This window comes from Epinephelus fuscoguttatus, linkage group LG4 (assembly GCF_011397635.1).
Source record: "Epinephelus fuscoguttatus linkage group LG4, E.fuscoguttatus.final_Chr_v1".
Lineage (NCBI taxonomy): Eukaryota > Metazoa > Chordata > Actinopteri > Perciformes > Serranidae > Epinephelus > Epinephelus fuscoguttatus.
The window spans coordinates 34,953,435-34,978,941 of record NC_064755.1 but is presented as its reverse complement, the minus strand read 5'-3'; the positions used below and the strand labels follow the sequence as shown (position 1 = coordinate 34,978,941).

The 25,507-nt window shown below is 40.9% G+C and overlaps 1 protein-coding gene across 1 annotated transcript in view; it reads left to right on the top strand.

Moving 5' to 3' along the window:
* The window catches only part of cspg4 (chondroitin sulfate proteoglycan 4), a 117,784-nt gene that overhangs the window by 75,681 nt on the left and 16,596 nt on the right, over window positions 1-25,507 (top strand). The window contains exons 4-7 of the mRNA XM_049573549.1: window positions 2,820-3,008; window positions 3,175-3,450; window positions 12,133-12,309; window positions 25,264-25,462. Coding sequence (XP_049429506.1) covers window positions 2,820-3,008; window positions 3,175-3,450; window positions 12,133-12,309; window positions 25,264-25,462 — 841 coding nt within the window. The remainder of the gene's footprint in view (window positions 1-2,819; window positions 3,009-3,174; window positions 3,451-12,132; window positions 12,310-25,263; window positions 25,463-25,507) is intronic.

Below are 25,507 nucleotides of genomic sequence, written 5' to 3'. Positions count from 1 at the left end.
CTCATCAAGACAGTATTTAGAATTTAAGCATCTTGGTGGGGATTATGTGACAGAACATTGTCTTTGTCTTTTTCAAGTTTATTTTCACTTTGTGAAATAGATCTTTCTCATGACCCATTCGAGCATACTGCCTCATTTTGTAACCCCGTCTTTAATCTACATTATAACCACATGAAAGCAGGGCTAAATATGACTGTGCAGTTGCTGCTTTTAATCTAGTTTATGTACTAAATTACAGTCTATTAAGTGTGGAAAACAGAGCACTAAGTATCCCCCGAGGAGCTTCCTGAAGCCCACTGTAATTTATAAGATGAGCCTGCCTGCATTTCATCTTGAATGCAATTAATGAGGTTTAAATTGTCGGCCCATTCATAACACATTCTCTGTATATATATCTTGACTTGTAGAATAATGAGGGACAATTCTGGAAGTGAAATTTTCTTTCTTTTAAACTTTCATTTCACCATAGTATAGCAGTATTGACTGGAGCAGAACCTAGACATCCAGTACACATACTACTGAAATATGTATTGAACAAAGCCTTGGCAGAATGGCCTTTACAACAGGTAAAATATTGACTCAGCTTCTGGGAGCTTTTCCAATGTGTGTCCTTACTATGAAATGAAAAGTAGTACGATCTTCTGAAATATTCTCAAATGCAAGCTCGACTGCTAAACACTCCACGGCTTCAGGCTCCAGAGTGTTTATTAAATCTTCTCAGTGGGATGACCGTAAATCTGCCTGTGTGTAAATCTGCAGCATGATTTTAAATGTTGCCAAATGTCACAAATGTCTTTTTCAAGTTTCTCTCCACCATACAGACACACTGTTCTAATTAGGTACTATATGCTTTACTCGTACCATTAGGTATAAACTGTACTAAAGTTGAAGTGCCCTATTTTAGCAGTTAATACATAACAAATTAAAGTAGTGTACTAACATTAACTCACAATACTGTTTCTGTGCTAAAATGAAATAAGAAATGGAATCCAGCTCCAGATGTCTAATATAACTCCAACTCTGAAACACTGCTGCCAATTTCACATGAATGCTTTTTTCTTAAAGTTTTATTAGTTTATTTGATTTGTTTTGCCAACTGTCACTGGGGCAGTTGCAAAACCTTCTGCTATTTTTGTCAGCTGTGAGTGGTTCCTTTATTTCCATGGTTGAGGACAACAGCATCTATCATCACCACATTTTAAAAGTCATGCCATTTTTCTGTGTGTGCTGCCTTTTGAGGTTCAATAAGTAACAAGGTGGAGTAATTTAACACAGCCCAGTCGTCAGAAGAAAATGCTGGCATTGTACTCTTGTGCAAAGTATGAATATTTAACTTTTGTTTCGTACGCAACATATCAACTTTTCTGCACTGACATAGTTCAGTTACATGTATATGAGCTGACTTTGTCATCATAGGGTGGAGGGGATGGTGGATGGCATGAAACTGAGATGGCTGCCAAGCAGCAGCCCACTGACCAACAAACTGCACTAGGTGTTTTAGACTAGGTGTTTTTGGTGAGAGATTTTGGCATTTCCAGCTGCTATTATGGCACCAAACCCAGGTGTTTTTTAGCGAGACATCGGCTGCATTTTTAGTGATTGTGGCACCAAAACCAGATGTTTTCCAGCTGCACATTGTGGCATTTTCTGCTGCTATTATAGCAAAAACACAAACAAAAAATGGGTGTTTTTGGTAAGACATTGTTGGGGATTTCTGTTTTAGAGCCAACCTCAAACACCAGGTGTTCTTTAGCGAGACATTGGCTGCATTTTTTTGTGGTAATTGTGGCACCAACACCAACTGTTTTAAGCTAGACATTATGGCATTTCCAGCTGCAATTGTGACACTAAAACTGGGTGGGTTTTTTAGCAGGATATTAGCAGCATTTTCAGTAGTGATTGTGGCACTACAACGTGGGTTTTTTAAGTAAGACATTGGCTGCATTGTTAGTGATAATTGTGGCACCAAATTTGGGTGATTCATGGCATTTTAAGCTGCCATTTTGGGAAAAAAAACCAGACAAATTAGTGGGGTTTTTTTGGTAAGACATTGGCGGCATTTCCAGCTACAGTTGTGGCACTAAAACCGAGACATTAGTAGCATTTTCAGTAGTGATTGTGGCACTAACGTGTGTTTTTTTAGCAAACCATTGGCTGCATTTCCTGCTTTAATTGTCGTACCAAAGCCAGGTGTTTTCATCATGACATGCTCAGCTGCTATTTTGGCAAAACAATGGGTGTTTTTTGGTAAAATAATGGTAGCATTTCCAGCTGCAACTGTGGCACTAAAACCAAGACATTAGCGGCATTTTCAGTGGTGATTGTGGCACTAAAATCAGGTGTTTTTCAGCAAGACATTGTCGACTTTTTTAGTGGTGACTGTTGCGCTAAAACCGGGTGTTCTTTAGCAAGATACTGGCGGAATTTTTAGTGATGATTGTGGCACCAAAACCAGGGGTTTTCCAGCTAGACATCATGGCATGTTCAGCTGCTATTTTGGCAAGACAATGGGTGTTTTGTTTTTTTTGGTAAGACAATTGTGGCATTTCCAGCAGTGGTTGTGGCAACAAGGCAGGGTATTGTAAGCTAAAATACAATCTTTTTCTTAAACATATCTGCTACATCTCAACCATACAAATGTTACATATCTGTGGTTTGCAGAATGTGCAATGCCAACATTTATTGTGGCAATAAGGTTGTTTCACTACACACACAAAACACATTAAAATGATCATTCTACAAAAACAACATAATAAAGACATTTATTTATGATTCAGATGTTGAATCATAAATTTAAAGTGTGTATCTTTGCCTTTCAGGTGGACCAAGCTGATATTGTGCCTACAGAAATGGTGTTCACCATTAAAGCCCCTCCTCGTCTCGGTCATGTGGTCAAGCTGACAAACAGCTCGGACAGCACGGCCTCTCCTGTCCTTGACTACATTCACTCCTTCACTCAAGAGGACATTGATCAGGGGCACATTCTCTACGTGTCTGCATCCATCCAGGTTCAGTATTCATTTATTTTGTTGTAGTAAATCAGATGTGGCAGCTCTTTCATATTCACGCCGAGAGTAAAATCAGACAAAAGACAACCTCAGCCTCTGATGAGTCCGAGGTACAAGGTCTATTGTTATTATTTAAATAACATATTTGAACATCCATCTCTTTCAGGGCAATGACGCCTTCACAGTGGATGTCAGTAATGGTTTCACTACAGTGGAGGACCTGCACGTCTCTGTGAACATCGTGCCCCGCCTCATCCCCCTCCGGACCTTCAATTTCACAGTGAAGGAAGGCCTCAGCAAGGCGATTAACGCAGAGATCGTTAACATCACACATCCCTTCTACAGCTCAGCAAACATTGACTTTGTTGTGGAGGAGCCGCCGCAGCATGGGGACCTCCGTTACCTAGATGGAGATGAGGTCACCTACTTTACATGGGAAGAGGTACGTAATTATATGATGACAGAAATATAGAATAAAATGTTTTAAGATCTCGTCAGCTATGTTCGTCATACATCTACGGCCTGGCGCCTTTTCCTAAAATTTGCCGAATCTCAACAGCAATGGTTAGTCTTGAATCTGCCTCATGAGGCCAGCTATTGATTCCAAATCCAAAAAAGAAAATGTCTCAGAGGAAATTAGAGAATTTCATAGTTAGTGGACATATTTGTTTGCGTTCACTACTAACGCTGCAAAGTTTAAGTACCAAATAATCATTAGTAGCCCACTGCAGAGTGGCTGCTTTGTTGTAAAACATATTAATGAATGCTCAGTTAGACCTGTTAGGGATGTTTATAGGTTGATTCAGATTACATTGACTGTGCTGCCGTCACTATAAGGCACAAATATTTATTGTGCCTCCAATTTTTGGGCAACAGTTCCTTAAACAGCAAAGAAATACAACCATACAATAATACAACACTCATTCAAGGAGAAATGAGAAGAATATATCAATATTTAATAAAGTAATAAAAAATACATATTAAGAATATTAAAACTTATATGTTTAGTTATGAATATTATATACAATTTCTGACCATAGATGCCTCTAAATCCTGCACACTGGACCTTTAAAACCTTAATAATTGTGTTTTACCATATGGTTTCTCTTGCTGTTTTCAAAATTCTGACATTTGTTTTGCCTTCTTTATTGGCAGAATATTGTAAAATAAAACTTGCCTACTTTTTATTCACCATGTGGCTGGTTTCACTAAATTGTTAGCATATGTGTACCGCGTGTGTTTCCAAACCCACCAAAACCCTGCATCCTCTAACTAACATCTGAGAGATTTAGTAGATTGGATTAATCATTTCTTCAAAGCACCTGAATTTCATGTGGACAGAAATTATATTTATATTTTTGTCAGTCCCAGACCAAAAACTTCCCAGAAGACCCCGCAAAAAAATCCAATAATCCATATTTCATCCAGTTTTAATAACTCCAGGGAGTTTAACATCTTCCTCTCATGAGTAGATCACAGTGGCTGTTCATGAGGATTACCACAGTGAGGCATCGCCATGAAACTTTCCCCGGTTACTTCTCAGCGCTGTTTTGGATTTGTTGTGTTGTACCAGAGAGAGGGGAGGGAGAGTCTGCGAGCTGCTGCTGCAGCACAGTTATCTGGTCTCTCTCCATGCGGTTCAGAGGCCTCAGCTTTAGGAAAATATTAAAAATGCATGAGTAGTTACCGGTGAAAAAAAAAAGCAAACCTCATGCATTCTGAATGGACCACATAGTTTACTGGAGCTAGTTAGACACATATCTTATAGCTCCTACATCTAGCCCCAGTCTGCCTCTGCTCCTCTCAACTTTGCTGAAGCATTGTGGAAAAACTGACGATGCCTTTGGACCGCCTGGAGCCAAAATAAACTGGCCCAGTATATTCCTATAATAATGTGTGAGTGCACACAAGCGTCCCGCGCTTTGCTACTGCCAGACTCACTCATACTGTTTCTGAAAGATCCCAATGTGAGACTCCAATGGGTCTGCTGCGTAGCAACGATTACGTTGGTAGCCAGGAGTCAAAAATGAACATAGATATCATCATGTGCCGCCATGGAAATGTCACAGAGAAGCTTTTCTTTTTACTGCTTTTTTATGTGAGCCGTGTGTGTGTGCACGTTTTCTGTTTTCTTTTACTGTAAGAGAATGAAACAGAGTCCCAAATGAGGACCACATTGAAGAATGTCCAAGCCTCAGTTGACGCAGCATTTAAACCAGACTGTAATTGTTTTAAAATTAAAGTGGGTTGTGTGTGTACTCCTCTTTTTTTCCCCTAATGCTGTTTTAAGCTTGGGAATGGACACTGGGCTTCCTGGTGTGTCGTAATATGGCGCTAAAGCCATCACTGGAGGTGGTTCTTTGGGGTTATGTAAGTGCACAGTGACACCGGGGGCGTGCAGTGAGAAAAACTGAGAGTGTGCGCATGAACACCAGGAGATCTACATGAACACCAACCACAAGAATGTAAAGTTACTTTATGTGCCATGTGGCCCAGATGTGTCACATATAAGCGAAGAATCTGTGTCATACAACGTAAGGCTTTTTTGTTAACCACAGCGCTGACTGATTTACTCCGGCTTTGAACACAATAGTCATGAACACATTCAGTAACATGTGCGATGCTGAGCAGGATCCAGCTTGAGTAAACGGAAATCTGAAATACTTTGCTCCGATACACCTTCGCTTTAATCAGGTTCAGTTCCTCCATCGGGTCCCAATTAGGTCCTCCATCTGTGGAAACCTATTAAAGTCCACACTGGCATCTTTATTTTTTTTACACAGTACAAAATGTTTTCGGAACAAAGCGAGCAAGCTTCTACAGTTTATACTACTAATTTTCCAAAATACAGCAGGCGCACAGAACCTGAGGTTTCACATCAATCAAAACTGAAAGTAAAATAAATTAGTATCAAACACTGACGCTAGGTCTTTAAGGTAAATCTGAAAGCCACATTTCCAACAACCACCCGCTGTTTATTGTCCCAGGGAGCAGACTGATTGTCTCGCTGACATTCCCTGATCAGTAATGATGATGGGGGTTGTTATTCCAGAAGGATGCCTGTCATATGGGATCCATTTGGCACTTCCTGCTCTCTGAAGCAGGTCCACTCCTCACAGCTGCTTGTGGCTTTCGTCAAGACGAAGTTCCAACACTTGTTTCTGAAGAAAAGGATCCTAAGTCTTTGTCAATTCTAAGTATCAAAGTGAAATGTTGGGTAATAGGCAGATTTTTTGATCCAGATAGGACTACAGGACTGAGAAACGCTGGGTGCTGAGATCCCTCCTCTGAATGCAGAAAGTCAACAGAGTTGGCTTGGCTCGGCCGCAGGTGCTGTTTTTTCACTTGACACTGGATGACTGATTCCTTTGTTCATCTGGTTTCCCTCAAGGTTTCGTCCCACAGGGGAGATTCTCCTTGTTCATGTGTTGCTGCCAGACTTTAAAACCTGATTATAGCCTTTATCTCAAACCACTGAAAACTTTATATTATCTGTTTACAACAACAAAAGATATACGGTACAGAAATCTCCTAAAACAAAATAGAGGTTTACAGGCATAGTTCAGATCCTCAGAAGGTATTTACCCATAGTAAATGTATTACAAACAGTAGACATTGGTCGGCAAGCCCCAGTTTGGAGAAGCAGACAGGTGTACTGCCACAGAAGCTCAGCAGTGTACAGCTGTGGACGTGGGCAGCAACAAAACATATTTCAGCCACCGAGACAAAATCAATATCGGTTTACGTGTATGCTATGTTTAAAGCATTTCCACCACTATATGATGACACAGACAGCGGGAAAGGCTTAATTGGCTTCAGTTCCCTATCTATGCTTTCGTCAAAGCCACCAGACTGCATGAAGAAAAACAGTAATTTTAGCTCATTGAACACAGGAGCTGCTGGTCTACAGCCGCCACAATCAGTTTGTTTGTTTGTGTTATAGTGTGACTTTGGTAAATCTGAATGAACCCTTTTAAATGCCAAAGTCACACAATAACAAACACAACATAACTGATCAAGGCAGCAGGAGAGCAGCAGCTCCTTTGTTTAGCTGTGTTAAATCAGCATTTTCTCATGGAGTCTGGCTTTGAAGAGAGCGATATAAAGGCAGCAGTTCCCAGATGAGAATTGCTGTCTGACGGCAAAGTAAAGCAGTGAAAATATTGTATATATATATATATATATACATATATATATATATATATATGTATATATGTATATATACACATATATAAATACAAGGTCTTTTGATAATCATATTGACATTATACCAGCTTTCATCACAGTTTCATTGTCCAGATCACTCAAAATTGAAGAAACTGTAATATAAGGAGAGAGATAAGAAATATAAATACTTGTTTTACTCAAGCTTTTCTGCCTCTGTTTCAAAATAAAAGCACTCTGACAATGTTACTGAGGACAGAATCCCTTCATTTGTTAATACAATGTTTTTTATCATGAAATATTTACATGACCGTGTTGTTGACTATGTTTCGGCTTGCATGGCTCCATTAATGAATGGCGTGTCGGCTTTTAACTGTGGAAATACAGTAGATACAGCAGCAACACTGTCTGTGTGAACATGGCAAGTGTGTAGGCTGTAGCAGTTTAGTGAGGCAGACGTCACATGCTATGGATAAGCACCTCATACAACCCCACTTTAAAAACATCCTAACAATCCCTTTAAAGCAATAGTTTGACAGTTTGGGAGATACACTTATTCGCTTTATCTCCAAAGATGAGAGGATTAATATCACGCTTTAATTTTTTTGTTAAATATGAGGCTACAGACCGTTAAGCTGGGCTTAACACAAAGACCAAAAGGTGGGTGAAACAATTGACCTGACTCTGTCCACAAACATCTGAAATGAAAGTACCAGCAGCTCTAAACACGTTATATCTTGTTTGTTTAATCCATATAAGAAACTTTGTAACAAAAGAGCGGTAAATATGCTAAGCTTAGCTAACTTTCATTTAAACTAAGGAAAGAAAACAAAAAAGCATGTTTTTTTTTAAATGTCAAACAATAAAACCCAATGTATACACTCCTTTTAAAACCAAAGTTTTGAGTGTGCATTGTAAAAAACTTTGTACTGTCTCCTGCAAACTTACACTCACTATAGATACATGCTCGCATTATTCATGATTATATTCTGTAATGCTGTGTTACTCTAGATCAAATTTATGTTTAGAACAACTAATGAGACACGGTCCATACTACTGTATTCTCAGAAAAAAGGTATAGTGCAATAAATAAATAAATAAATAAAAAAGTATATAAAAGTCCTGGGCTTGTTCTCCTGCTCTAGTTATTGCACACTGAGGGAGGGGGATAAAAGCAGTATTATTTGATTGCACCACAGCCCAGAGGAGGAAACTGTTTTTCATCGTCCAAACTGCAGTGTTCCTGCATCTCCTTCCAGACAACAAGAGGTTGAACAAGTAGTGCTGGGGTGGGATGGATCTGTAATGATGTTGTGAGCCCGCCTCAGGCATCATGAGTTGCAGATTGAGTCTAAGTCCTGTAGATGGGCCTCACTGATGTCCTGTGCTGTGTTCACTGTTGGATGGAGAGCTTTTAGTCGGCCTGACAGTTGGCATAACATGCTGTTATGCAGTGCTTCCGAATGCTCTTAATAGTTCTACAATTTCTCAAGCAGTTTTGGGGGTGGACTAGTTGTCGATATTATCCTCAGATAGTAGAGGTGCTGAAGTGAGAGTGGTCCAGCTGAGCTCCTCTCTCTGTTATGGGCACTCCCAAAAACTCAAAACGTGACCAGTTCCGCTGCATCTCCATTTATTAGGCATGGGGCACGCTCAGTATTATTTGATTTCCTGTAGTTACACAACAGTTTCCTGATGTTACACAACAGGAAAACAGCCTCTGCTGTCAGTGAATATCATGTTATTTGCAAATAGGCTGATGGCGGTCAACAAAGCATGTTGAGCCGATAGATCGGTGCACGCCCACTAAAATTCAATTACAGGTGTGCACATAAAGCCCCAGGAGGTGTAGTTTGGTAACCTCCTTATTTGGAAGTAGGCCTATTGTGTTCAAGGCTGTACTATAGTCAATAAACAGCATCCTAGCATGTCTCACTGTTTAAAAGTCTTTCCTATAAAGATCAAGCAAGTTAGCAGTTTGAGTGAACCAACTTTTGTTCTAAAGAGAAATACTTATGTGCTGTGTAAGGAGATGATAGGTGGTAGAAAGGAATATAAATTGGTACTTGAGTGACTCACTGCTTTCCATAAAGTTGATGGGCTCACAAGAGACAGATTTATAAAACATTGGTGGAAGCTGAAGTAGCCGAGGCCAAGATCTTCTGACTTTTAGTCCCCAGTGTGGGTTGAGATCCAAACTCTTGATCCTAGGGTTCCCAACAGCATATTTTTGTTCGATACATCCCATCTAGTAAATACCCACATGTTTGAACACCACTTTGCAAAGTGGCCAAAGCTGAGATAATTAGATCCCCCAGAGCCACAGAAATCATTATATATTACACCCCGAATGATTAGCAAACTGACTATTATGAGTAAAATTATTGGTGTTCCAAGTATCAGGGGAGGCAAAGCCATCTAAAAAGATCATACGTACCAAAATGTTTGATTCAAAGTAAAGTCCCCCTCCACTCAGAAATGTGTTTTTCTTCTGTTCTGACTATACTGACTTGTGTTTGTGTAAAGGTTGTCACTAGAGAGGTGTTTTCACATTCTTCTATAAAAGCGGTGATGTCTGTGCACTCCTGTAAAATCTGAGATATAAATGTACGCTGGGAAGATAGATTAGGTACGTCACTTAAAGGATAACTTCAGTATTTTTCAACCTGGGCCCTATTTCCCCATGTGTATGTGTGCGTATGATTCATAGGTACAACTCGTTCTTAAATTGGTCCAGCATTGAGGCAGATGATGCAGCCAGAGGAGCCACGCTTAGTATGCTATCTAAAGAGATAGCGGGGCGATCTGAACCGGTCAGTAAAAAAGCACATTAAAAGTGCTTTTTTTCACCACTGACCCGTTCAGATCAGCAGTGCTATCTCTGTAAATAGCTCCCGGCTGCATCCTCCTCCCTCAATGAATGAACCAATTTTAGAACGATTTGTACCTATGAATCATACGCACACATACACATGGGGAAATAGGGCCCAGGTTGAAAAAGAGGTGTTTCTTTAAACAAAATGTCACTCTTCTTCGGCTGAAACACATATTATGGGAGAAGAGCACTCAGCAGCAAAGAAACCTGCACCCAGCACAGAGTGGACAGGTCAGTGCAGCATCTATTTGTAGTAAACCAGCCACAACTGCTCAGCCTAGCAGCCAATTTTTCCTAGTGGCCACTCGTGGTATTGCAGCTAAAAAGTTCTTTCAATAGGCCACCATTATAAAAGAGACGTCTATAAAACTGTTGACAGGACACCTTGAACTGCAAGGTTGATTATGACTCTATCTATTTTAAATTTGTGATCCATGGCGGTTTGAAATTTGTTAAACTTTCCTGGAGCCAAGAAAGGCCATTTAAACATTAGTGACATTATCCCAATGTTAAGTCTATGAGCTGAGTGGAAACTTGCGGGCATTGCCAGCAGGAGAAACACTACTGCACATATTCAGTAGGCTGCATGCCACAGAAGTAAATCCAGAAGTTAGAAGCACTTTTAATATGCAAACTTATACGGGACGAGGCCCTCGCAACTCTATCCTTCTGAGACCCGGTGCATCCGCCTCAATGAATGAACCAATTTTTGTGTTTACTGGACCTTACACTTCATTCTGCTTAACTTAGACCTCTTGTCCTCATTTGTGGACACTTCTTTGTGCCATCTAGTGGTAGTAAGAGCACAATGCATTAATCCATGTAAAAACAAGATGACAGCCATCTCTGCCAAGTCGGTCTGCAGCCGATACCAACACAAAAATGGACAAGATCCAAAAGCTGATCACATTTTATGGTTGAAACTTGTTTATTTCTGATTAATAACATTTGTAGTTTGATATGGCAACACATTTGACCAATTTTAGCAACAGCAACAAGCTACGACACTTGATGTGGAATTACTTGTTTGAAGACATAAGGAATTTATCATCAGCTTGTTGAAGGACATTGGGACTTTATTGTCGTCTCGCTTGAGGACATCGGGACTTAATTATCGTTGACAATGTTTAGTTTTTTATACTTATCATGTCCTACTGATCCCAAATAGCAAGGAGAAAATAATTACGCCAACCAAACAAAAGTTGAGGTCTCAGGAGGCTGTTGAAATGAATAGGCGCTATCTTGGGATCCAGTATGTAAATATTATCATAAATATGTGCAGTAAACATAAGTGTGCAGTTTTTGGATGTAAAACGGACCCTGGACCTTCCTTCTGCTGTCTACCAAAAACCCCACTGTAGCAGATAGTGCATGTTCCACAAACACTAACACTTGTGTCAGCAAATGCAAGTTAGCGTACAAGCTAACAAGTTAACAAATTAACAAATAGAAGATGCTAACTACATTTAGCATTCTGATACGTCTGCTACTCGTTAAATTTGGTGCACACACACAGCAGATTCCTCAACTGGTTCTGGGTCTGACCGAGGCTCAAACATGTATGACTGATGCTCTCTGATGTTTCCTCTAATGTTAACATTAGTCATCTTGATACGCACTGCTCTTCGACCGGTCACCCTAGTGCAAGAAGTGCTGGAGAAGGCAGAAGGTGAAACTTATGCAAGCAAATTTCTCATTGAGGGTGTAAGATTAGATCTGCTTCCAACCCATTTTCAGAGTGTTTTTTTTACTATAATGGTGGACAAAACATGTTAAACACAATATCTGTAATAATACAAGTATCTTTATATAATTGAAAACATGCCTGAAGAGGGACTTAAAGAATGTGAGATGGAAACAGTGTCAGTTCTCAGTGGAGTTTGTCCAGGTTAACCAGGATATGATGTCTTTGTGTTGTGTTAAAAGCAGTGTTCTTTGGATATGGCCGTTCAGAGACACAGTCACATTGTAAAATTTTATTCCACCTTTCAGACCCACCCAGGCTCTGACTATTTTATGATGTTTCCTACCATTCACGTTTGATTCAGAATTGAGTGACAACTGGATCCTTTTTGTCTTCCCCAGATGAAACTTGGACACATCTACTACATGCATGACAGCACCGAGAGCACAGAGGACAGTTTTACACTCTCTGCCTCGGCTTATGAGATTGAGCGCCGGAGCCTCCCTGTCACTATCTCAGTGACTGTCATACCAGTCAACGATGAGCCGCCAAAACTGACACGTAACACAGGACTGGAGGTAATGTTTTGCTCTTTGAAAGTGTTTTTGCTGTTACTTTGAGCTTTCCCTCCGACACACTCGACGGTGAACTGCTGTTGCTGTAGGAAAATCTTTTTATATCTATATAAAGTAAACTTTCGGTTTTGTTGGATACTTTTTTCCTTTAGCACATTTCAGCTGATGAGAATTCAGGCTGACCACAAGCGTCACTGTGTGTGAAAGAGGAAAGAACACATTTTTTATTGCAACCTTTAAAAACAAGGGAGTATTTTATGCTAAAAAAGACGCAACTGTGGAGAAAATAACTCACTCCCCTCCAGGTTTATGTCAGTTTCAAGGTTCATTTGATTTCATGTTACTTTTGTGGATATATTTGCTTTCCTGCAGCGTGCTGGAATAACAACCAGTCCAACTTGTGTGTGATTGACAGGCTGTTGGTATTCCCACCTGCACCAGACTTTGCATGATTGGTCTGATGCTGGAGCCACACCAAATATGAAAGAGCGTCAGATAAATGGCTTTATAATGGTTAATGAGATTCTGACATGTTGAAAAGGGTTCATTTTTCATAAAAACTACCTCGTAGTGCTTTAAGCTTTACTGCGTTACGCTTCATCTTGGGTTTGATTGATTCTCAGACAGAATAGTGTGTGAATTTAGTGTTTAACTGCTAATTTAGCAGTCCCGAGACATACTCAAAAGGCCTTGTGTTGTAAGAAAGATTTTCCATTAGCGGTTCAAGCTGATATAAAATCTCAGTTTTAAGAATTAATAAACTCTGAACTCTGAATGAACTTTCTCACATCTATACTGTATAGCTTTGGCTGCAGATACGGTCCTCCGTCATGAATCCTGTATGAAGTGAGAATTAAATTCACTTCATGCTGCAAGTACAATAAATGCAGTGAATTTTTACTGAGCCACTGAAGGATACTGACCTTACAGGCGATGACGCACGCTGCAACAGTACAGCAGTGGCCTCCGCAGCATATTTGTTTTCATAAAGAGCCATAAAATGGAAGTGAATTAGCATATTCTCAGCTTGACTTCTCCAAAAATGTTGCAAATGAATCATGTAAGCTGAATGAGTATAAGAGGGCGGTGATTCACTTACTGTGTGCACTCAACGCAGTGTCAAGCAGAATACCAGTTATTGTATGTACAGTATCTGTATGCATTTTAATGCACTTGCAAATTTGCTGATATTTCAGTTTCCACAGAGGGAACATGGGAACATGGGAACATGCTATTATTATCTCAGTGTCTATAATAATCCCTGTTTCTTAAAGATATCCACCGCAGCATATGCAAAATTCCACATTAAATAGTTGACTTTTATAAAATGATGATGGTTTAAAACACAAAATACATTTAATTTGGTCTCTAATTGACTTTAGTTCATATTTTCTGATTCATATACAATAGAACAATTCATCATTCAAAGTTGAGATTATTAAAGATTATAAAAGAGATTTAAAGATTATTTTTTGGCCATTTTCCCTTTTTTTATTGATAGTACAGCTTAAGATATGCTGTGCAGCTGTAAAGGCCTCAGCCCATATGGGGCGCACACTCTACCTGGTGAGCTTGAGGTCACCCCAACTGTTGCCCATCTCTGGCTATTATATAATCATGTAAAACACATTTATTCATTTAAACAGCTTTTAACTGTTTACATTCTGTACCATCAGACTAATGAAGGTTAGGCTGTGATCAGGTGCCAAGGAAAATCAACTTGGACCCTATTTCCCCATGTTATGTGGCTTGGTGACCAATGGGAACCACCATCTTTCAGTATGGTCTAGTTTTGAGCGCAAGCGCTGTAGACAGTAGCAGCGATAAAGGCTGCAATGTAAACACCCGTTTGTGCAGTTTATGTCCCTACAGAAACAGACCTTTTTGGTAAAGAGTAAGATCCTTTTAGTTTAACCAGAAACAGCCCAGAAATCGCTTTTGCCAAACTCACCAGACTCCATTTAAATAAACATTAATTTTATCACAGTAAAACATGCTTCATTCAGAGTCAACAGAAACAAAATAAAACTCACTTTGTTTGTCTTTCCAGTGTTCCAACAATCACCAACTCTGGTTTGGTTAAATAAACCCTTAATTCACCCAGTTAGGTGTGAAAATATGCTGCCTCTATACATGCTAAAATTGCTGTTTATTTTAATGGAGTGTGGTGGGTTTGGCGATGGCAATTTCAAGGCTGTTTCTGGTTAAAGAAAAAGGATGTTACTCTGTTCTCCTTTCCATAATTTTGCCAGACACATAACAATCTGAGGGGCCGTACACATGCCGTGTTTTTAACTGCCTGCAAAATGCAAGTTTGTGCACTGGGTGCTACTCTTGTGCCTTTTCTGTGCCAGATTTCAAAATCGTGGCAGGTTGCGTCTGAGGTCGCTAAGCAACCTCAAAAGCTCTGGCAGCTCTGCACTAACATGATCAACTTCCTCTCCATATTTATCACAGACTGATATTTACGGAAGAACGGAAAGATACCTGTCAGCTGTGATTGGTTGGTTGCCGTGACATGATATGCGGTGCGCGGTGCTGTGTTTCAAGACTTGAACTCAGTTTATCACAGGGCGCAGCCGTTGAAAAATAGGCACTCGGGAATCCGCAGCGACATCACTCTGGTGTTTGAGTGTGTGTGCCTTGCATCTACATTAAAAACAATGAATTCAAGGGTGCAAAAACTGCGGCATGTCTATGGGGCCTGAGCCTGTTGGTGGTAAAAACATGCACTTAGATGTGAATTGACAGTGTGAACACTCAATATTGGACCAGTTTCCAAAATGGTTGTTCCTATTAGTCACGTAGACACAAAAATGCCATTAACAAGAAGATACACCCAGAATTTACAGAAGTTTACAGTCATAACCTTCATTTTACAACAGACTTGCACAGACGTGATGTAAACATAGCTGCACTCTCCCTAATGTGTAGTGTCTTTCTGGTGAGTCCCACTGCACTGTTACTATATTGTGGATAAACCTCACTCTATCACCAAATAACTTCATCACAGTAATTACTGTTTGGTGTAAAGAAGAGACGTGTTTATTCAACAGTATATTTATTTAATTGAATCTGCAGTAGGTTCAGAGAGTGTTTGCGACACGCTGATTTACATCAGCCATGAAAGAAAAGTTTTGGGGGATCAGTGAAGTAGAGTGTACTGTAAGAGCAGGCAGGCAGTTGGAAAAAGCCAGCAGTAATCAGCTCACAGAACTGGAAACCAACTGTGTCATTCAGCCCTCCCTGCTCTGCCTGCGGCTCCGCGTCTCCCTGGCAACCCGTATTTTTGGAAAACCAAGATGGTCGACGAGACCACGGCTTTCTGGCAGAGTGAGGGCGGCATCCAGTCCCTGTGCCTCCTCTGCTGCGGCTGCAGAATGTAACATAATGATATGTGGACGTCTCCCCGCACTGAGCCAGGGCTGGCCCGGCAGCGGCACTTGGATTGATTTAAAGCAGGAAGTGTGTGTGTGTGTGTGTGTGTGTGTGTGTGTGTGTGTGTGTGAATGTGTGTGAGAGTGGAGTGACCTCTGCAGCAGATGATCAGACATGATGACGAACACGGCAGTGATCAGGCTCTGTTCAGGCTCACCATTGATCCCAGTTGGCCCAGTGTATAGGACACAGCTGGTCTCGATTAGGGTTTACACTCGTCTGTCTGGTTCTACTTGACTTTGCTATAACTCAGAATAGTTTTCCCTCTGGGTCAGTCTCAATTTTTGACAGTCTAGCATATTATTTTTCTGTTTATCCATTCATCTGTCCAGTTATCTATCAGTCTGACTGTCTAGCTGCTATTTCCTTCGGAGGCGTCTGAGTTGTTCTTGTTTTTGCAGCATTATATACAGTAACTATCCAAACACTTCTGCTTTGCATGCCAGCCTAATCCCCGCCTTGCTATTTGTGCACATGAGCAGTGAGTGATAGATGAAGTGCAGTATTTTTGTTTTATCCCTCATCAAAACACAGAGCAGGGGAGACGTTACACCAGGTATTTGGGTAGTTCATCCGTGCCTCCAAGAGAAATAACACAGCTGCAGATGGGGAGCTGAAATCAAAATGGAAACTGCCTTCTTTTTCTTCACGGCCGCAGTTTAGGCACTGACAATAAACTATCATCTGTCTTGTTGTTGCCTTTACTTCTCCACTCCCCAGTTTAGAGTTAGAAACACACTGGTGTCCCTTAAATCATCCCAATACTTCAGATGCCCGGGCAGTCTGGGGATCCAGCCTCAGACATCTGGCGCCCCTCAGAGTCTTAAACATTTAAGAAGATGGTGATATCCTGTTGAGTCATCAGCAAACTAAGTCATTTGCCTATGGCAGCTCCTTCATTACTGCCTTCAAATGAAATATAAGCCATTGTGTCCGATCAAATTGAATTTGCAGCCCATCCTCTTAGGTGCTAAATGCATTGATTGTTATATAAACCATCAATTTGCAGGGCCATTTCCAGATTACCTGCCCTAGATTGCCTGGTGCAGTCTCTGGGGTGGAGGGTGGACTGATGGGGCCATCTAGTGGTGAGGGTTGGGTTTTGCATTTTATAAAAAATCATAACTAGTATTGACAAAACCCTGAAACCACTGATGTGACCTCATTTTAAATATTGACACCTATTTTTAACAATCAAGACAACTGTTCTGCAATGTAAATTTTGGAAACATTTTACTCCAATCAAAGTTGCATTTCAGCACAACAGGTAATCAGTGTTGCAAACAGGTGATTATCATGACAATCATCACCACAAATCAGTATAATCATAGTGTCAAACTGAACTACAAGACAGCACGGTCTCACATCAGCTGCTCTGAGATATTCATCACATTTTCTACTGTAAAATACACAAATTCAAAGTTATTTATTTCAGCAGCAGGCTAGAAAACCAGCCACAGGCATTTTACTGTAACTCTGCAGGCGTTTTATCGTGTCTATTCCACAGGGAATCAAACCTCCTGTTGACCTAAGTGGGAGTTACAGTAATTAGTGTTGTTTTATAGACTTCTTTGCCTGTAGCTTGTATGTAAATTATTCTTAACAAACTATTTGTATTCAAAATGGAAAACAATGTCATTTACCACATGCTCCAAACAGAAGGCTCTAAATTATGTCTGTCTGATTTAAGATATCATGCAGTCATGGGCAGATTATCATTAATTGATCGTTTATATAAATCTATAATTTATATTAAAATGTGTGTTCCTTCATATCAAGATAGAACCACCACACACTGAACTGAATTACTGTGATTTTTTTAAGAGAGTGAACAATGTGCTTCTTCAGGTTCGCTCAACAGAATCACATGAGCACTCACAGGTGTGCTAAATATACATGGGTCACATGGGTAATTATCTTTTCTTTTTCAGTAGTTTTTCTTTCACATTCTTCAAAAACACTTTTTCAAAAGATAAGTCACAATTCACCCAAATTTACACAAAAGTACATCGATCAAAAAACAAAGCAAGATTCATAAAGAGTACAAGAGCTACAAGAACAATGTGATTTAACCTCATCCCATTACATAGCTGACTAAGACAAAGATTTTCTGAAGAAAGAAAGACTGCAGGTCCTGCAAAATAGTGCTGATTCATATTTTTTTTTCATGCAGGAAATACTTCACACCCAAATGACCATTTTTATATCAGTTACTCACCCTGTGTTACACTGAATTGTGAAGAAAACTTTCAACTTTCACTGTGAATGGCGAATCCACAAATGAAGAAATAGGAGTTTACTTTTTAAAACACCACAGTCAACACAGTAACACAAACTAACTACTTGATCGTGGCAGTTGTAGACCAGCAGTAAAGTTACAGTTTTTGTCAGTGGAGTTTAGCTTTGAAGAGATAATTGGATTCTTTGTTCACGAAAGAAAACATCATGAATTCATCTTAACACAAGAAGAATAACTGATATACAAATGGTGATTTGGGGAGTTGAAGTATTAATTTAAGAGCTCCTTCAAAACTTCTTTTATTTTAATCTCACATTTCTAACCACATAAAGAGTTTGAGTTGTTCATGTACTGTTTGTACATGCTCAGAAGTTGTTGGTGCAGATTGGCGCTGACCTGCAAAATGCTGCTTTTTGACTTTGTGCTCCATTTATCTGGAACAAATTGCAGTATACCCTCAAGACCCCAGTAAATCTTGTTTTTGCTGACCTCCAGTGGTTTAACTTCCCACCCTCACCTTCCAGTGACATACAAGTGTTCAACAGGACCACATGGTGTCACTTTTGGAAGTGATTATAGGTGCACACATTTGACCACACCCAATCACTCCCATCAGGGATGCAGCATGTGGCCAAAGGTGAAACAGGCGACAGATTGCTTTTCGGCCCTGTTTAAAGTTATTCTTTAAAGCTCTGAGAGAACCTAAAGAGAACCTAATTTAAAAATGTTCCAGTTGGGAGTAAACGGTGATACCTTTTAATAAAGTTACTGTAAACAATCTGCGCAGTGGCCAGAAAAAGATGTTGGCATTACACATTTTAGCAAACCACAGACCATTAAATTTGTACGTTTTAAATCAACGGTTCTAAAGTGACATAGTTCTGAGCTGGTGTTATCATCAGGATGTGGAGGGGATGGTGGATGGCACGACACTTAGGCGAGATGGCTGCCGAGCTGCGGACCATTGTTCAAGACCAAAGATAAACAGGGTGTTTTTCAGTGAGACATCAGTGTCATTTCGATTGAATTTGTTTATCGCAACAAAACCGGTTATTTTCAACCAAAACACAATCTCTGAAACACAACTACACATTAACCATGGCATTGTTGAAACACAGTGTAAAATTACAACATATCTACCACATAATAATGTACAAATGTTAAACACCTGTGGTTTGTAGAAGCATACAATGCTGACATTTATTCTGGAAATTGGGTTGACAAATGAAACCATGACTGAGATGATGAGATGCTTTTGTCTCAAGGCTGTAGTATTGTCAGAGCAAATGTTTCTCAAAATTAAGGCCATATTTTTTGTTTGTTCTCGTAAGGAGATCGTTCCCACCCTCCTCTGAAATAACTCTTCGACAGCATCAGCTCTGTTAGTGGTGGTGGAAGAATGATGGTGAGGTATCGTAACACTAGTATTTGTCTGCAATAATACTCCTTAATGCTGAGAAATTGGCCAGGTGGGTGGCGCTATTATCAGCTAAGTCATCTCTGCATATCATATCAGCCTCTCATGTCTCTCTCGATAAGCAGAGGGATAAAACAGAGGGATAGCAGAGAGCATCTGTCTTGTTTATGGTGCAGTGGTGGGTGTCCTGCCTTAAGGCAAACAGATCCACTTCCTCCCTCCCTAACAGAGTCCAGATTTGGCTCAGAAATGTTTGGGTTCAGTCCTTACTCTTCCAACAGTGTGCTCCTGGACACGCTCTGCTTTCTGCAGCCTTGAGATGTAAACTGCCCAGAGGAAGCAGAGACTCTTCAAGGCCTCATATCACAGGTTCTCTGCAGGCTTCAACAGCAGAGTGGATAAAATGCTACCCTGTTTGTTGATGTAGGCTGGTGTGATGCTGCTCTCAGCTCTACCCACAGTCTGTGAAAAAGAAGTTGGTGTACGGACTGTGATTTCACCCATTGGTTTGTGGACTGCCATTTTAAAGCCATAAGTTTGGCATTTTGGCTGTTGCCATCTTTGTTTGTGGAGCCACAGAAGCTGAGGAGAATCAAGGAATGGATCTGACCTAGAACCATACTTTCCAACTCTCCTGTTTTCCATCGCCCTCTGCTGGTTTCCCACTGGGGTCACAATTCTCTTTACACCTTTATTTTCCTTTTCATTATCACAACCTGTTTCTGGCACTGTACAAGGTGTTTTCACCCTACAGCGGCTTCCTTCACACTTCCCCTTCTCACCCTCCTCCTCCGATTCTCTGGCCGGTGGACACCACGCCTCAGTGGTTACCGCGTTACATGTGCATAGGTCCGACGGGATGTTCTAGCTGGGGGGTTTGCAGGGGTGCCTTGGGGGTTGAGGGGACCTGGCTTGCCCTCCTCTGCTGTGGCGAGGCTCCCAGCTGTCTTAAAGAGAACATGAGCCTCCTGTTCCGCCTGCTTAAGCATCCAGGACCCAGGAGCGTGTGGGCCAAAGAGAACAGCAGGCTGTGGATCCCTGGCACGGGCCAAGCCTACAGCCTGGCCTCCTTCCCTCCTCCTGGTACTCTACTGAAGTGTCGGGCCATGAACCAAAAACTAATTCAAATTTAATGCACCTAACATAAAAATGCTGATGCAGTGCACTTATTATTTTATTAAGTCACCAGAATGCAGTTTCTGGGGGGAGGACCAATTGAGACCATAAATTCAGTAGGAAAATATTTACTGAGGTATTAAATCAAGTCAGAAGTAGGGTCATTTTGTTAAAGATGTATACAGTCCGACTACCTTTTGCAGCCAGTGGAGTCGCCCCCTGCTGGCCATTAGAATGAAAGCCTGTAGGTTTAATTCAGATGCCCTTGGTTCTATCTGGCTTGCAGTGATGCAAAACCAACATTTCCTGTAGGATGATGTGACTTTCTTCCTCTGAAGGTGGCACGCCACCTACCGAGCTCATGCAGGCAGGCTACCCCCATTCTGTCACGGAAGTGTCTGACACATGAAAAGTTATTATCCCCAGGGGTGAACAGTGTCTGGAGGTATCTTATGCGCAGCACTCCTGGTGAAACCACAGGGTGGGCTGCTGACTTCTGAGCAAATTCCAGCTGAACTGTTTAGATGCACTTTAGAGGTTGTCGCTGGGGTCCCCGCTGTCTGCACATGCAAGCAGCAGGCTTCAATCCCCTCCCAAACTGATGGGCCAGGGATTATCCCAAATTTAGCCACCTGCTTACTTCCAAACATCAGCACCTCTGCTCTCCACCCTGGCAGCTGAGGCGGCTCAGTAAGCATTTAAATCACTGTATTCAGTGTGACACAGGCTAAATACACAGTTGATCAAAGTTATTTCAGTGCTGATGAAACAACTGTTGTATGTAACTGAGGCGCCAAAAGTTGTTTAATTTTTTAACCAGATTTAGACGAGTTAGCTTGGATGTCTAGACATATTTTGACCTGTGAATCAGTGCCCATCCTGCATTAAAAGGTTTGTGCACATTAGTCCCATTAGAAGATCCTTATCCTGTTTTTGGTGTAAAGCAAACCAGCAGATTTAAAATCACATCCAACCAGAGGCCACAAAGTGTAGAATGAAGTCTTCTTCAACAAGCGTGTCAGTTATTTTTAATGATATAATACTACTTGTCATGCTAAATGTTTTCTGAATATTTTAATTGGTTTGCATGTTGTTCATGTCATGTGTTTCTGTAGCTCCTTAGCTTAGCACAGCACATGCACATAAAATCCAGAATAAAGACTTTCAGGCTGGACACCAGAGTCTACTTTCAGTTACCTCTGCAGTCGCTTTACAGGACTGTTTGAATAAAATCTGCAGAAGCAGAAATTGTGCAATGGACATCAACCTCTATTCAAATCCTACTTGTCATCACCCATTGTAAAAGTTATCATTTCAGAGGAACAAAGACGCAGGGGAAAAAAAAGCACAAAGTGTGTTATGGTGGATTTTTTGGCTTTGAACCGTTGATGCTGTCTCATGGTGATAGATCTGTGATAGGGTGTCAGACTGAATGGGATGTTGTGAGAAGGGGACTGCAAGGCAACCAAATTACACACGTCACAACACATCTGTTATATTGAAATGCATCTGGATAGATTACTCTAGGAAAAAAAAAAATCACAGCAGAGTGAAAGAGACAACTGTTTTGTTTGTTTTTACAGCAATTCCCTGACATACAGAATAAACTGTCAGATAATTTTACTCACTTTGAAAGTCTGAAAAAAAAAAAAAGAAATGAAGCATATGTAGCCACATTAGAAGTGACGCTGTAGGGATGTTGGTACCTCAACAGCTATCCCCTGACTTTTCCATTAGCACATGAGATCAACATTTTTTAAGTAGATAACTCAACAAATATTTGCTGGGTTGCCAATAAATTTGGTACACACATCTCATGCATGTCCCTGTCAGATGAATGCTAACATGGCAGCATGGTGGTGCAGTGGTTAGCAGTTGTTGCGTCACAGCAAGAGGGTTTCCTGCTTGAACCCTGGGGTGGGGGAGCTGTTTACATGTCCTCCCCGTGTCAGCGTGGGTTTTCTCCAGGTGCTCCAGCTTCCTCCCACAGTCCAAAGACATACAGGTTAATTGGTGACTCTAAATTGTCCTTAGGTGTGAATATGAGTGTGAATGGTTGTCTGTCTCTATGTGTCAGCCCTGTGATAGTCTGGTGACCTGTTCAGCATGTACCCTGCCTCTCGCCCGATGTCTGCTGGGATAGGCTCCAGCCCCCCGCGACTCCCAACAGGATAAGCAGTTTCAGAAAATGATTGCTAGCACAGCATGCTAACACAGTAAACTAAGGTGTAAACAGTATACCTGCTAAAACATGCTAAAAATCATCATGTTAGCATTGTCATTGTGCGCATGTTAGCATGCTGACATTAGCATTTAGCTTGAAGCAATGCTGTGCAAATGTTGCCTCCAGCTTCTCAGAGCTGCTAGCATAGCTGTGAGCTCTTCATCTTGTTCTGATTAAATCTGAGTGACGAGGCACGTGCTGCCTTGGTATTATATTGTTTTTCACTTAATTGTTTCTAGATCTGTGTTTGGATTACATTGCCTTCACGTGAACTTAAAGTTTTTTGGAAGGTGCTGCAGAGAATTAAAAAGAAAGCTAACCTTGGAGCACTTAATTACTTTTGAAAACAGCTGTAGTTAATGTACCATGTGCCTCTCTGGCTCATTATTCCGTGGTGTAAATTCCCATGGAAAATGTGCCTGTGTAGACAATGTGATACCATGCATATGTTTGTGTAGCACAGCTATGATAACAGCAGATATAGCAGTAACATTTTCTGTAATTTAAAGGGACAGTCCACCCCAAAATCAAAAAAATATATATTTGTCGTCTTACCTGTAGTGCTGTTTATTAATCTAGATTGTTTTGGTGTGAGTTGCTGAGTGTTAGAGATATCAGCTGTAGAGATGTCTGCCTTCTCTCCAATATAATGGAACTAGATGGCACTCTAGTTCCATTATTTTCAAAGTGCCAAAATATACATTTTAAAAACTCAACAGCAATGTCTCTTTCCAGAAATCATGACCCGGTTACTCAAGATAATCCACAGACTTTGTTGTGAGCAGTTTCACATAGTAAACTATTTTCTTTCTACCACACACCCTTATCACCGCACAGCTAACTAACGTTACAGCTCAGCCGAGGAGGACAACATTAATGTTTTTATATCTCATACTGTCAGGAGCACGAGCCTCTCGTCCATGCCTCCTTCTGCACAGTGATACAGTTGGCAGGTGTTGTTTGGTAGAGAGAAAATAGTTCCTACATGAAACTGCTCACAACAAGGTCTGTGGATTATCTTGAGTAACTGGGTCATGATTTCTGGAAAGAGACATTGCTATTGAGTTTTTCAAATGTTTTTCTTTCTTCCCTTTTTTTTGCCCTTTGAGCACCACAAGCCAAGTGCCATTTAACCTTGTTATATCTTTATGTTGTTGTTGTTGAGAAAGGGACTACAGATGAAAATTAGCTTAAAGCTAACTCTGGTGCAGCTAAATAGCCGTGCACTGTCCCCATTAAATAAATAAGATAAATAAATCAAATCTATTTCCATTGTGTCTGAGAGAAGGCAGACATCTCTATCGCCCATACCTCGAACTGGCAACTCACATCAAAATGATCTAGACTGATTTATAGCACTACAGTTAAGAGGAAAAATATGTGCTTTTGATTCTGTCCCGTCAACATCGGGATTTTCAAAAGCAGCTCAGCTCTTGCTGTGGCATTAATCTGTAAAGAAATGCTCCATAGGAGAGGTAGAGATATGTCTTTTTAATACCCTCAGTAGACCAGAATGCATCACAACTATTGGACAGGTTGAACTGTAAGTTTTGATTGCAGTTTCACAGCTGGGAAAACCTCTTGGCTCTTGTTCTCTGTCTGTGTTATTTCTCTCTCTGTTCACTGTTTACTTACACATACAGCCCACAGGTGAATGCCCACTCTCTGAGGTCACTGAAAGTCATTTAATTTAGCTGAGGGAATTAGTAACATGCGTGGAGGCAGATAAAGCTGGCTGAGAGGAACTGGACCGCCAAAAAAAAGTAAATTCTCCCACCGCACCTCTAGGCCTGCAGCTCCTAACATATGTGTTATACATGGATGATGTGAGCTTATAGGTGCCGTATAGTGTAAATTAACTTCTAAATATAACCGACTGTCAGTGATTGGCACCTGAAGCTTTAATATCCACAACTGAGGCTTCTTCCTGCCAGAGGTCTTCTCGCTCCTCATCCCGAGTCTGGAGACAGAGGCAGCGAGAGAGGTATCAGAAGTCGAATGGCTTTGGAGATCAATACGTGCCTCTTACTGCAGGGCACCCTCAGCTCACTCTCCCAGCTGATTCCAGCCATTTAAGAATGTCTTTCTGGGGATCTGGCCCATTTCTTTCAATTAATGCTCCTTTCAGCCAGCCGACCATTAGAAGTCCATTAAAGCCCCTCCACCCTGGGAGAGTCATTCAGCCCACACCGCTGTGCTCCATCTTCTGATAACAGGAGCGTCTAGACTGCCACGGAGAAATAATTAACCTTTTAAATTGTTTCTGTGGAGGTGGCTGTTTGTAGGACGGCTTTTGTACTTATTTTCTTTTATTTTCCTCATTTGTTTATCGTCTTTCCTCCTTTGGGTCAGTGTCTTTCTGTTTGTTTCCTTATACTTTATTAATGTACAGCATCATATTGTCTATTCTAAATGAACTCCTGACCCCATGAATTACCTTGAGTTCCCTTCCTCCAAACAGACTGGCTAATCTGTGATGTCTTTTCATCCCCCTTCTCTCCCACTGCCTTTGGTATTTCACAGGTTCTTGCTGGAGAGGAAGCCGATATCACCTCCAGCATGCTGAACACAGAGGACGCCGATACCCCCGCAGAGGAACTGGTTTACCACGTTGATGTGCCGTCCAATGGGATGGTGGCGTTGAAAGAGGCGCCCGAGGAGGGCATCTTTAATTTCACACAGGCTCACATAAACAAAGGGGAGGTCATCTTCATTCATGAGGGTGAGACCACTGAAATGATTTTCCTTGCATTAGTATATCAATCTA